This window comes from Palaemon carinicauda, chromosome 8 (assembly GCF_036898095.1).
Source record: "Palaemon carinicauda isolate YSFRI2023 chromosome 8, ASM3689809v2, whole genome shotgun sequence".
NCBI lineage: Eukaryota > Metazoa > Arthropoda > Malacostraca > Decapoda > Palaemonidae > Palaemon > Palaemon carinicauda.
The window spans coordinates 38,263,272-38,278,081 of NC_090732.1; the positions used below are offsets into that span (position 1 = coordinate 38,263,272).

At 30.4% G+C, this 14,810-nt stretch overlaps 1 protein-coding gene across 9 annotated transcripts in view; it reads right to left on the reverse strand.

Annotated features, from left to right (window-relative positions):
* Positions 1 to 848: 848 nt before the first annotated feature.
* The window catches only part of Ppn (Papilin), a 359,463-nt gene continuing 345,501 nt past the window's right edge, over positions 849 to 14,810 (reverse strand). For 8 of the 9 annotated variants that reach the window (XM_068378579.1, XM_068378577.1, XM_068378581.1 and 5 more), the window contains 6 exons: positions 14,655 to 14,788; positions 14,291 to 14,444; positions 12,984 to 13,493; positions 12,558 to 12,713; positions 2,946 to 3,059; positions 849 to 2,747 (listed from right to left, as the gene is read on the reverse strand). In XM_068378579.1, coding sequence (XP_068234680.1) covers positions 2,560 to 2,747; positions 2,946 to 3,059; positions 12,558 to 12,713; positions 12,984 to 13,493; positions 14,291 to 14,444; positions 14,655 to 14,788 — 1,256 coding nt within the window. In that variant the 3' untranslated portion in view covers positions 849 to 2,559. The remainder of the gene's footprint in view (positions 2,748 to 2,945; positions 3,060 to 12,557; positions 12,714 to 12,983; positions 13,494 to 14,290; positions 14,445 to 14,654; positions 14,789 to 14,810) is intronic. The other variant, XM_068378580.1, reaches the window with a different exon arrangement.

Consider the following 14,810-nt stretch of genomic DNA (forward strand, 5'->3'; position numbering starts at 1 on the left):
TATTTTAGTAAAGTTGATACTTATCACATTTATTTTTGGCAGACAAACGAGGCAAGCTGGATGCATAAATCTGCACATAATCTTAAATTGTGCTTTCTTATTCCTTCCACACATTTGATTTAGACATAGGCCTACATACATACATACACACACACACACACACACACACACATATATATATATATATATATATATATATATATATATATATATATATATATATAGGCTATATATATATATATATATATATATATATATATATATATATATATATATATATATATATATATATATATATATACTGTATATATATATATATATATATATATATATATATATATATATATATATATATATATATATATATACAGTATATATATATATATATATATATATATATATATATATATATATATATATATATATATATATATATATATATAGTATATATATTATATATATATATATACATATAATATATATATATATATATATATATATATATATATATATATATATATATATATATATATATATATATATATATATTAGTCATTGTGGATTTATAATCATAATAACATTATGACAATTTCTGTATTTTTAATTCTAATAAGTAATCACATCTATGTAAACCTATTATAGGTGAAGAAGTTTAGTGAAATTTATTACTATAAATCTGACTTCTTTTTTTTATTTACAGCCACACTTTTTCTTACAAATCTCATGTTTAACCAGTGTACTGCATGTAAAAAGAAATATTTCTGAACAATTCGATATAGTAGCCTATATGAAAAAGAAGAAAAAGGATACATACTTAAAAATTTGTTGGTAAAATAAATACGAAAAAATACTTTTAAAGTTTATTTACAAAGAGCACTTAAATTAAAGATCTAGACCAATCATCGTCATACTTTGGCACCCAAAATGTGGCACCAACTTGGTGTGAGAAATACGGCAACAATCTCATAAGCATTGACATTGAGCACCTTAAACAACCTGGATCTGGTACATTTACAGATTAGCAATAATCTTTATATGGCAGTGGATGCAAATGATCTGTCATTTACCCTAAGAGATTTGAGAATCACTAACAATGATAACAAGAGCCTGATGAAATACAAGAGGCATTCAATTAAATTTTTCTTCTTTTTTGTGTTTGTCATTATTTTCTTTCATATATGCTAATTTTAGGTTTAAAAGCTAGAATGCTCGGGTGCATGTTTAGACATTTCATATGCACACAGATAATTCAATATAGACTATTGATGTATGTAGGTAAACACAAATGCAAATATAGAGATATTGTCAATTTTCCATTCATTGTAGCCAACAAGATGTTTCACTATAAATTACTAGTGTCATGAAGATAATCATTGCTTTCAATGTAAGAGTAATTATTACCTTGCCATACCATCTTCCTTTATATACATTAATGTGAGGCTAAATGAGAAGAAATTTTCAGTACCATTTACATGTTTATGTTGTCTATAAATTTTATTCTATATAAATGAAAAATCCTTAGGGATACTTTAATTGGCAGCAGGATTCTAATTTTAGTCAATAACTTTCTATTGATATACATTTAGAAAAATGATATTGTATATCAACATAAACAGAAAAGTATGAAGTCTTAACATACATAAATTATGGCTTACATCTTAAATTAAACAACAGCACTTAAACGACGAAAATAATTTACTACTGTCAACACAATCAAATAGGAAAATACAGAACACGAGTTTGTCAAAAGGATTGACTTGGTGTGATAGGAATATTATTACAACCTTAATGTAGGAAGTGTGAAAATTACATGTAAATATAAAGTAGTTACACATACATGCCTGTCTCAGCCAAAAATGCTTGATAATCTAAGTCTGTGCATCTATGTACAAATAAAAAATAGCTATATCACCATTTAACTTTTCCTTTAGCATAAGGCCGGTCAACTTACTCATTTTTGTAGGTAAACTAAAATAAGTATCATACATGTCAGAATTAAGTAGGAAACTCTTAATTCTAATGTTATTGGATTTTTTTCAGGAAACAGAAAAAAATTGAACTGCACGAATGAAGTTAGTAATGATATGTTATGTGATATGCAAGGTCTCTTCAAGTGAAATTTACTATTCTTTACCTTACCAGCGAGGCAGCAGTCCACAAATGATGTTTTACATTATGAATATCAATTTATACCTGAACAGTTTCAAGATAATCTGAATAAAACCATTTTTTTTGTTTCCCCCCAAAAAGTTATTTTCAGTTTTGTATCTTATGCTCTCTTGCAAATAATATTTCTAAAAGAAACTTCATAAATTTATGAAAAAATATTCTAATTTTTAAAATAGAATCTTAACAAAATTGTAAAAGGCAGTTTTCTATCTTTGGAAATATATGACCATTTTGATTTTGTGAAAGCATTGATATATATATATATATATATATATATATATATATATATATATATATATATATATATATATATATATATATATATATATGAAGTGTTTTTTTCCAGATATTCCAAGTCTAACTCATTCTTTCACAAAGCTTTAGCGTTACTTATTTCTTCTTCTTTTTGCTGTGTAAGTGATCTAGATGTGTTCCATGTGAAGGTAATTGTCCCGCCAATGTACAGGAGCGGCAACAAAATCTTGCATAATATTTATTGGTACAATACAGCGCTCGAACAATCAACTCGCAATTAGCAAAGTATGGGTTATCAGTACAAGCTGGGTGAACGTATACACCTGAAAAAGAAAAAGAAATGCATTAAGGAAAAAATCTCAAATGGAGGAGATGAATGATAAATTGTTGACTTTTAGTCATGGTAAAGATGGCATTACCGTGCTACAAGGATTTTAAATCAAGAGGTTATCTAAATATAAAAGTAAAGATAATAGAGCAATTTAACGATAAAAAAATTCCAAGTCCCCAGTGACCCTTACCTTTAACAGTAATGGATGTTGTGCTGTCTGCAATGCCAAACTCATTTTGAACCTGACATTTATAGCTACCTGAGTCTTCACTATTTGCGTCATTAATTACAAGAGTTGCATCATCTGGAACAAATGGAAAACCAGTCATCTATAAGCCTGCACATATGGAAATGTTTGGGAATTAATAATCATACAATTTATAAATATTTCATATTTGTTTACATAAGAAAAATATCACTACTTTCTATGATCGCATCTACCTATCAATGAAAAAATGATAATTCAAAATCATTAACCAATTTTCAATGTATCCATTATTAATTAAAACAGTAAACAATATTATCTGGTTTATCTGGAAACCACAATATGAGTAATTAATAATGTAAAGGTCCTCAACACTGGGACTCATAATACTGCATAAATGTAAGATGCTGTTAAGATCCAAAAATTTCACTCATTTCTTTTCTAACAGTATCAAACAGTAGAGAAACAAAAGTATTATTGTCTTCTATACAATTTTTATGAAAATATGTGAACTGAGGTTGTCCAAAAATAGTTAAATTCTGTAACAGACAGGAATGATACTTATGTTGCAAATCAAGATTGTTTCAAATGTTCTAGGCTCAATATACAGAAACCCTTCTCATTACTGTAAATTTTATTGAATAAATTTACGAATTACTTCACAAATTGCTATAAGTGATTAGATTTTGAGAGACAGAAATGCATATCCAATACAATTTCCGAGCTAACACTTCAGCAAAAGACAAAGTCAGCAGTAGCAGTTTGGTGCGTGCATATATATATATATATATATATATATATATATATATATATATATATATATATATATATATATATATATATATATATATATATATATATATATATATATATATATATATATATATATATATATATATATATATATATATATATATATATATATATAATAGAGTCCCGAATTATGCAAGAATTTGGTCGATCAATGACCCCGCATAAATGGAAAATCACATATTTCGAAACAACTAACAGAAATAATTCCATTATGGCCATGGCAACTAGCAACTTGCCTATTGAAATGTGTATACTACCCATTTCCAATACTTTCTATGTACACACCTGTATTCTTTTTTTATAATATTTAATTGTTCTTGTAAATAAACAAAATCATTAAATATGCTTTAAAGTTCTAATAACTTGAATAAGGTTAAAATTACAACCAGGATGGATGTAAACACCGTATATTTCCTGTTATAACACGACCTAAAATACGGACATATATATTCCTATTGCATAAGACAACTGGCGAATAACAAAACCACCTTTGTATAGAGTAGCTTTTGTTGTATCATTGAAAATCCGAAATTGTCAAAATATAGGCGATTTTATATCATGCGTTTCCTAGACACGCCAAAAAAGAACAATAAAAAACGACAGCCATTGCTTTGTTTACGTTCATCTCTAATCATAACGAAGAAACGAACACATTTACACATGTGTATAGGTTATTTTTGCATCGACAGCCATCCTACCAAGTATTGATTATGTGATGATTTTGTTATTACCAATGTTGTTGTTCTAATTTTTCTTAGAACTTCGAAATAAACGAATGCCATTTATTTCATGTTTTTTCCTTAAGACGCCGCCTGAAAATGAAACCCATTTGTTTACAAACAAACGCATTAAACACGCATGATTAAAGTGATAACTAATGATATTAAATGCTTTTAGTGAATATTAGGTTATTACAAATATATTACTTACCGTATCCGTATAAATTCCTACATACGTAGCAATGCAGGAATTTTTTTCTTTTTTTTTTTGTTTGCATTTAATCAACAATAGCAAACTGCCGCTAATGACAGAATGGTAATTTACGATAATTCTAAACTGTTACGAAAGATAATTGTCCATTCCATATCCAAAATTCTTTTCCTAACTTAAGTTATAAGTCAACTTGTACACACCTCAACTATGGAACCATCTGAAAATAAGTAAAAGAAGAAGAAAGTACTCGGTCGGTTTTTAAAGTCATTGAACATTACGGTTCGATGTGAGAGATGGTGCGAGATTGGAGAAAGTAAGGAAAATTGAATCATGATTGATTTTTAATATAACTGGAACTTTGTGAAGCAACAAAGATTTCATTTGTTAGAGAGATAGAGAGGGGTAAGAAATGAGAGGTAGCGAAAGGGAGAGAGAGAGAGAGAGAGAGAGAGAGAGAGAGAGAGAGAGAGAGAGAGAGAGAGAGAGAGAGAGAGAGAGAGAGAGAGAGAGAATGATAGTTTTAAATGTACTAAAAAAAATATGATAGGTTATCACACATTGGTGGTTATGTAATATTTACTCTATAGAGGGTTTGAATAAGTTAAGAAATGGTATAAACAATACTTTCTTACTGTATTCGTACGTGCATATTCTTGAGAACGCCAGCTAGACATCAGCCGATCTAATCACAGCCAAAACTTTTAACAAAATTAAGTCAGCAAATACTCAATTTTTAAAACACACCCGAAATTTAAAAACAAAACTATATGTTTTCTTAAAGCGAAATTAGATATTTAAAGAGTAGCAATTTTCTAGCATAAAATGATGTTTCCTAAAATATAGTGGTTTGCTGACGAAATCGGACGCCGTATTTTAAGCCACGACTGAAATGAATGTATACACGGTATAAATTTTTTGTTTCATATTTAATTGCCACTTTTTAAGAAAACCGATTTTGGTTTCTTCATCTGTATGTAAGTATTGTATAACACTAGAGAGAGAGAGAGAGAGAGAGAGAGAGAGAGAGAGAGAGAGAGAGAGAGAGAGAGAGGTTTTTATAACTTTACCTGGTACTATATAGTAACAAAACAATTCTTTGTTAAGTAAATCTATACTATTTAAAATGACACAATATTGCCGACTGTTACGTTACCGAAGTTTAGGCTATTTACTACAATAAACGAACCCAGCCTATGTGTGAAAACCTTGAACCACCGAAGGGAAAAATAAAGCTTTTATATATACTGTACTGAACAAAAATAATGCTTTAATATACCATCATTAACACTACCATTAAAATTATCGAAAGGTTAGAGAAAGATAAAGATTACCGAGAAGTAACCACAATTCTGTTTACATTTTGTCAGCTGGACTTACATAGTTAAGTTGATTTCATTGTTGATGTGGAATTATTCCTTAAATAGGCTATTTACTATGAAATTAGGTTGATAAGATGTAAGGTAAATATCATTTTGTAACATTCATCATCAAGCACTGTATTTAGGGCTACCAATATACTTAAAAAGACAATAGATGTGATACATTTTGTAGTGCTTGCCTCCCAGACTCTGAACAATTTCCCCATGGATTTTTTTTTCTTTTAAATAGCGACCGCATAAATGGGGAATCGCATAATTCGAACACGCACAATTCGAACATGCATAATTCGGGACCGTACTGTATATATATATATATATATATATATATATATATATATATATATATATATATATATATATATATATATATATATATAAAGATATATATATTCATAATCTCCTCCTATGCCTATTGATGCAAAGGGACTCAGTTAGATTTTGCCAATCATCTCTATCTTGAGCTTTTAAATCAATACTTTTCCAATTGTCCTCTCCTACTTCACGCTTCATAGTCCTCATCCATGTATTTCTGGTACTTCTAACTCTCCTAGTGCCTTTTGGAGCCCAGTTGAAATGTTTGTATATATGCAGTATATTTATATATATATATATATATATATATATATATATATATATATATATATATATATATATATATATATATATATATATATATATATATATATATCAGCTATTGATTTATTCCGTGGAAAGCGGAGTTTCAATATGAATAATAGTACCAGGGTTATGATATACATCTTTATTGCTTAGCTTTTGGAAAATCTATTTCCATCATCAGAGCCTAAAATAGGATACAATGTATAAGTTAAAACATAGTATGATGAATATTTAAAACAGAAATATTCATCATACTATGTTTTAACTTATACATTGTATCCTATTTTAGGCTCTGATGATGGAAATAGATTTTCCGAAAGCTAAGCAATAAAGATGTATATCATAACCCTGGTACTATTATTCATATATATATATATATATATATATATAATATATATATATATATATATATATATATATATATATATATATATATATATATATATATATATATATATACATAAGCATATGGGATCCTTCTCATCTCTTCCCTAAAAAACTTTGGTTTTAAATCTGAGCAATTATATTAATACAACCATACACAAACACAATATATATATATATATATATATATATATATATATATATATATATATATATATATATATATATATATATATATATATATATATATATATTTCTTTCCTGTCACACTTCAGGGGGGAGAAGGAGTAGTTATACCCTGGTGAGAGGGAATACCTCGAGATGTACACTCGGAAACCACACTCTCCCAAAAATTTCCAAACCAGCAGTTTGTACTTAAGAAAAGGGAGAGGGGGTGGGGGGGGGGGGTTTGAATCTGTGTGTGAGTGCGCATGTATGTTCATTTTCTATCTAAATAATTATATGTCACTTTAAAAAATTTGGTACACTAGGTATAATAATAATAATAATAATAATAATGATAATAATAACAATAATGATAATAATAATGATAATAATAATAATAATAATAATAATAATAATAATAATAATAATAATAATATTGTAACTTTAAAGTTCCTCCTATCAACAACATTGGTTGTCGCTTCATAACCTTAGAGGAAGTTTTAGTAATTTGACTGGTTGACAGTACAAAACCCCATTTTTCTTTGTAGCATATAATCTTATCATATGTACTTTTAAATCAGACCCACTTCTTATCCACCAATCCTATGTTGTTCATATGATTTGTTAATGAAGTGTATTTCAATCAATATGTATAAAATAATTGCAAAATTTAACTTGGTACTTATGTGAAAGTGAGCAAAGTAAATTTTAGAATTTAAATACAGATTAAAGTCAGTTACCGTGTTTAAGGATTTTAAAAAGACATTTCACGACAGTTACTCTTACTCCAGATAATGTCTTGAATAACTTTCAGAATATGATTCCTAATCAAATCAACTTTTGGTTATGGGAGAAAATATTCATTGATTTTATAAGATGTCAATAGTCTTTAGTTTTACATTTGACAGCAAGAGTTCTTTATAATACAAACATGTTTAAGATGTATAATTATATTTCTTAGGTGTTACAAAATATAAGAAGTTATTTTGAGATCCTATTTCTGAACAACATTTATGGAATATTTTTGCCTGTGTTTACTGAAACCTAACAAAGACCCACTTTTGGTTAGAGGGGCGATACTAAGACTTTGTCATCACAGAGGAACAGTAATAACACACTCCTTTTTCATGTATTTTCTGAAATTAGAGCTGGAGCATACGGAAAACAAATATTTGAGCTCATAGCTGGATGTATATTGTTTTCATAGGTTCTAAACCTCACAGAAAATAATGTCTATAGTAAACTGAGCCAATAAACTGAGTAACTGTAACTTATTAGTTACTAAATGGAACTACAAAATCAAGCCAATTTGAAAAATGCAAAGTGAATACTGTATTCATAATAAATATTATATTGAAGCTGGTACATTTTACATTTGTGCAGAAATATGAAATTATATAATCTAATAACTTATGATAATTTCTCAAGCTATCATGAATATATTAGTTAGAACAAGTTATTTGATTTTTGAAAGAAAAAGAATCTGGCAGTGTTCTACAAATCATAAAACAACATAATGTTTTGATACAGCTTGCATGTTTCTAACATAAAAAGAATTGCTTATTGTCAATGTTCCTCTTCATTTCCCTCAGTAAAGGCACATGAAAAAATGTTTACATTATGAATAAATATAAAGCAAAGGGATCTTATCACTATTGAGCAGGATTTCTGACACTTTATTTGTGGAAACATTATGATTAGTGTATGATCAAAACTTTAAACAGAAACTCAAGGTTATGTTAAGTAAAATCTTGTAATTACAGTAAAACGTTGAAGATACACCCATGCAAGTTTCACTATATATAGTACCTACTATGAGATTCAGGGCCCCTGTAACACGGTTTTTTCGCAATAACTTTTTTTCTATGAATTTCATAAATATAACGCTTATTCAGAATGCACATTATATCTACACATAAATTTTGACTATATTCTGCATTACGTAGGTTGAATAAATTTGGTACTTTATTAAGTAAAAGTGACAATTTTTGAAGACGGGCCAACTTACTCAGAGAAAAGGTTTTGAACGCTCTCGTTACGTAACTTATGACGGCATTTTTTCTCTCTTTCTCGATCGATGATTGGTTATACGTAACGAAGGCTATACCTCTGCCAACAATAACACGAAAGTGTAAATAAAAGCAAAGCAGTACACCTTTATGAACTCTGAAACCTCTCCACTGAGAATTGTCATAATGAACAAACGAACAAAATATGTTAATAAATACAAAAACACTTCGATTATTTGTCTAACTCCCAAAATAAGTTTCCTAAGAAATTACAGTCTACTTTATAGGTCACAATCAGATTGACAAAGTGTATGGAATAGTTGGTAATTTTCAAAAACGTAGTAGACCAGCTTGATCTGATAACTGCTATATCCAATGTCAAGCAATTTTTATTCATTGTCTATCTACCTACCTATTTACTGTAAAAAAAAAGATAGCCGGTACCGTATTTTCGCTTTAAACCTTCACCAATAATTATCGTCAGAATGATGACTTCATGAGACTCCACCCACTTTGGCCTCGTTATGAATCAGGATAACACTGAAGGCTATCATGGGCATTGTTGGATCAGAAAATTCAAATTCTGGCTATAAAAACTCATTTCTCGAGTAGTTGTAAGAAGTGCTAAATGATCCTCAATGATCCCAGCAGTTGGCCTAAACGTTTAATTCATGCATACGACTGTTGCGGCAGTACTGCTACAGTAGTATTACTACGCCAGCACTGATACCCCACCCACATCTATGTATTGTTCCGCCATTCATAAAGTCTTTGTCATGTTTTTTCACTGTGCAATAAGCCATGGCCTCCTCAGAAATTAAGTTTAACATTAGATGATAGGTTATTTCATTAAGCTGACAAATTATGGCAACTGGGTATGTTATTGCCGACGTTGAAGCTAAAGATAAAGTATGGTATCATTCCTTCATTACATTATCATCTTTACTACTATTTGTTTTGCTACATGTAGTAAATATTCTAAAGGATAAATGAATTATGTTCACTTTACTTTTATAGATTCCCATTAGATGTACAAATAAAACTCCTAAAACTATTCATGATTCATTTACAAAATGCAGTCATGCCCAAAACATAGCCAGCACGTTCGTACGGCCTAAGAAGAAGAAAAAAAATTATATCGGATGATCCGTTGGTCTGATGGAGATTTTAGCACAAAAATCTTATTTTAACAAAAAAAGTTATATAAAGACTGTTTACATACAATCTCTCTCTCTCTCTCTCTCTCTCTCTCTCTCTCTCTCTCTCTCTCTCTCTCTCTCTTGGTGGCATAGTGAATAGTTAATGGAAATGTTCAAAAGCCTGAATGACCTTACAAGTATTATAATCATGTTACGCTAAATACAAATCAGACCATAAACATTGGATTTAAACTAGAAACTGAATAATTACCTATTCAGGCTATAATAGATATGGCCAAGGGCTTTCTCATGACTGTATAAAGTTGCAAGTCGTAAGACAAATGCAGGTTTGCAACCACGGGGGCAATTTCAAATCCTGTTAGCCATTCTTGACTGTTATGGGTTTCAGAGCAGATGGAAGAAGGTGAATGGGTGTCTGGTGGATGGGCGGGGCAAAATTTTGTCCAAAGGTGTTTACATTGCTTACGTAATGAATGTTTTCGACTCTTGGCTCGGTATCACTGGCCATGGCGTCGGCTGGATCATTTTTACTCTATAAAAATTAAAACCATCGGGTTTAGGTTATTGATAATGCTGACAAAATTTGTGTGTGGTTGTAAAATATACATATGTCAACTTTCAGCTACACCCGATGCTTTGATAAGGAGCAAAGTCCAAAAAACCGTGTTACAGAGGCCCTGAATCTCATAGTAGTTTAAGATCAAATTATTATCTTCCAGCAATCCCCAATGTACCTGGATGGAGGTTGAAGGGTCTCAAGTGGGAGCTCTCTCCTCAATACTGATACTCTTTGGTATGAGGTCAGAATATGAAGGATTGAATCTGAGTCTGATTGTCAAAGTGAATTTCACACTAATTTAGACTCAGTCCTGTCCAATAGAAGAATAAAAAGATTCATAGTTTGTAGAATAACCAGACTGGTTTAACCATATATGTGCAGTGTGCTTTCATATTAACCTTGGCTTGATTGTTTTCAATTTACAGAACTGAATACTGTATATTTCTTTATTCTCCACTATTCCGTGCACATGTAATTGATAATTTATGTTTGGTGATACTCAAACATTATTTTCCACTTATTTAGGTGTCATAACAGCAAGAGACTTGCTGCTTGCTAAAGGGAAGTAGTAATGACTATTTAATGTAAAATGTGCTACACAATAGTTTGATCTTGTTTCTCTAGATTATGTTTGTTCTGTTAATGTAGTGCATATTTAAGTGTAAGTGCAGTGAATTTCTATATTAGCTAAGGTTTGTAGAATGACCCCAGGGCTAACTACATCCTTTTCAGAATCCAGTTCCATTTATGAAATTTATTTTGTTTATGAAACATTTTCACATAAAATGCACCTTTAACATGGTAGTCAATTCTTACTTTTACTAATAGGAGTTTAAAAAGTTTAGAATTTTAATTTTGATAAAAAGAAAAATAGGAAAAAATGATAAGATTAGAACTCAAAGATCAAGAAATGGAAATTATAATGGTCCATTGAATCTTAGTCAACAAACTTGTATTATAATTTCAGTACTTTGTGAACACTCGACATTGATGCAAAAGCTCCAGCTGAACAACCCACTTACATTGATGTCTTTATACAATTTTTACATTTCACATTCTCAACGAGACCACAGAATTTCTCCCCATAGCTTATCAAGAATTAATTTCTCCCCTCACTCCATACTGCAATAGATTTAAATAAATTAACCATACTCACTATTCCATCGCATACACTAATTCTGATCATATATTACAGGTTCTCACTTCATATTATACACTCACTTTTGAGAAAATTTACTTTCATCATCAACTTATCACAAACTTTTTTCCCACTGGTATCTAGAAGCAAAACTTCCTTCAATAAACACTATCCTTCATAAAAAAATTATACTCATAATCTAGTGTTCAACAAATCCAAGGCCAAAAGTCTAAGATAACATTCTCATCACAACTGTTTATCAGGCAAACCTGTGATAATTATACTACACAGCATATTCAAGCTCACATAAAAAAAAAAAATCCTAAAACGAATATTTAAAAAGATGATTATTATCGATTTAGAGATATGGGGATTTTGTCAACTTTTGTTCATCATTGTTACACAATTAAAACTGAGATAAACTCCTAACAAGACTTACCTTCTATTATATATTTTTCTGAAGATTCAATTGTTGTATCTCCTTTGTACCATGTTATGACAGGTGTTGGATAACCCCTGACATCACATGGTATTCTTATTGTTGACTGTGGAGTAAACTGTGTTGTGTTCATTCGAATAATAGCACGTAGTGGAACTGAAAGGTTAAGGGAAATGTTAGATAACTCTCACTATATGTTGATAGGATAAGCAATTCTAAGATAATGAACAAATGTAAAATCAAATTTTATTATGGTCAAATATTGTATCTGCTGGATATTGAGTGATAAATATCTGAAGTCCATTTATCTATGTATTATTCCTCTTAATGAGATGTTAAAAAAGCAAGGATCAAAAGGATTGATTAGAACTTAACAACTTTATTCGTAATTCATATAAGACATACAGTACATGCTAATTACTTTACCTATGTAAGGCCGTGTTGCTGGTTGCAATATGACGGAAGGAGCTTTAGTTGGAGGTGGATGGAATTCAGGCCAGTAAGGACGTTGACCAGGAAGGAATGCAGGGAATGGTGTGGAAGGTGTAGTAGGGGGAGGTGGACGTGTGGTAGGAGGTGCTTTAGGGGGATCAACAATGTATTCTAAAAAGCTACGATCCATGCTAGGTGTGTTATAAACTGGGCCAAGACCACGTAAGATTAGTGTTTGGGAAACTGCTCGACCTCGACCGTTATAAGCCTGGCAAGTATAAGGTCCAAGGGTTCGCAGTGTAACAACACGAATTCCAAGAGAACCATCTCGGTATACTTCAAACTGTTCTGAGGAAAGTGGAACCATAGAATTTCCGCGCCACCAATGAATGGAGGGGCGAGGCCATCCAACAGAACGACAGTATAGAACAGAAGGGCTGCCGAGAGAAACCACAGGTTTTTCAGGATTCCATGGGATCACTTCCGGTGGGCGTTCCTTGGGATCTGACATGCAATTTAAATTAGTGCATTCTCATAAAACCACACCATTGCTGAAACTACTACCATATGTTTAACCCAATGTAAATTAGTGCAAAGCATATCTGAAATAAGTTTCTAAAAGCTAAAATCATAATGTTAGGGTTTTTATCTTCACTCAAATGGAAAGAAATTAAAATAATTAAGCAAATACATGAAAGAAGAAATTAGGTTAGTCTACTTGTTACTAGATTCACTATTGGATCTATATTCAAAGATCAAGTTTTTGTTCTGAATAATGTTAACTCATTAATTCATGCAGATGGAAAGCTGTTTAAATAATTGAAAGCTACTAGAAATACCTTAAAACCAAGCCCAATTTTGGAGGCAGGCTACAGCACAAAACTAATTGAATTAGCTCAAAATTACTAAAACATTCATGTTATCAGCAAACCAAACACCTACAGTAAAGAATTAAAGATTTCCGTAAATATCTCATCTTATTCAACAATCAATTCACAAACGAAATTAGTTATACTTATGATATTGCAAGAATCAAAAGCTGGCATTTTTAATGTTATGATGTTTTAGATGCTATAATTCAACTCGGTCATGCAAATAGCACATTGGTACTCGAAGGTAAAGAATGCTCCTGGTCTAAGCTTTCTTGTCATATTTTTTAAGCTATTTTACATACAAAAATAGCTATTAAAATCAAAATATTCTATGAAGGGAAGGGATAAGCCAGTGATTGATTGTTCAATAAGGATTATAGTTAATGTAAAAAGGAAAATTCATTCCCCTAAAGATGGTGTTCTCTTTACCGTCAACAGTGAAGCTTGTTGTTTTCTCTGCTGTACCAAGACTATTTGTAGCTTTGCAGCGATATTCACCAGCATCACTCTTTTCAATGTTAACTATTTGTAGTGATCCATTAGGCAATACTCGGAACCTGCTAGATCCTCCCTCTGTATCAACCTGTTAAAAGTGTCATTTCTTGGGTATATACACTAGTAGACTGATAAGTAGTAAATTGTCAAAGATATTCATGGATCAATATTTTTTTTCTTACGAAACAATAAGGAAATATTCTTCACATTCTCTCGTGATCTTTAAATCTCTTTTCAATTATGTTGTCCTACTCCTAATTTGAATGATATTTTTACAGCATTTTTACTTATAACTAACCTCATAATTTCCTCTAAACCAAGTGACCTTAGGCGTGGGGGCACCGATGGTCTCGCACCTCAGGCTTACTACATAATTTTCCTCTGCATTCACCTTTGGGTCAATCCTTACAATTCTTGGTGGTGTTCCGGTCACTGAAAAAAAAAATGGTCAGTA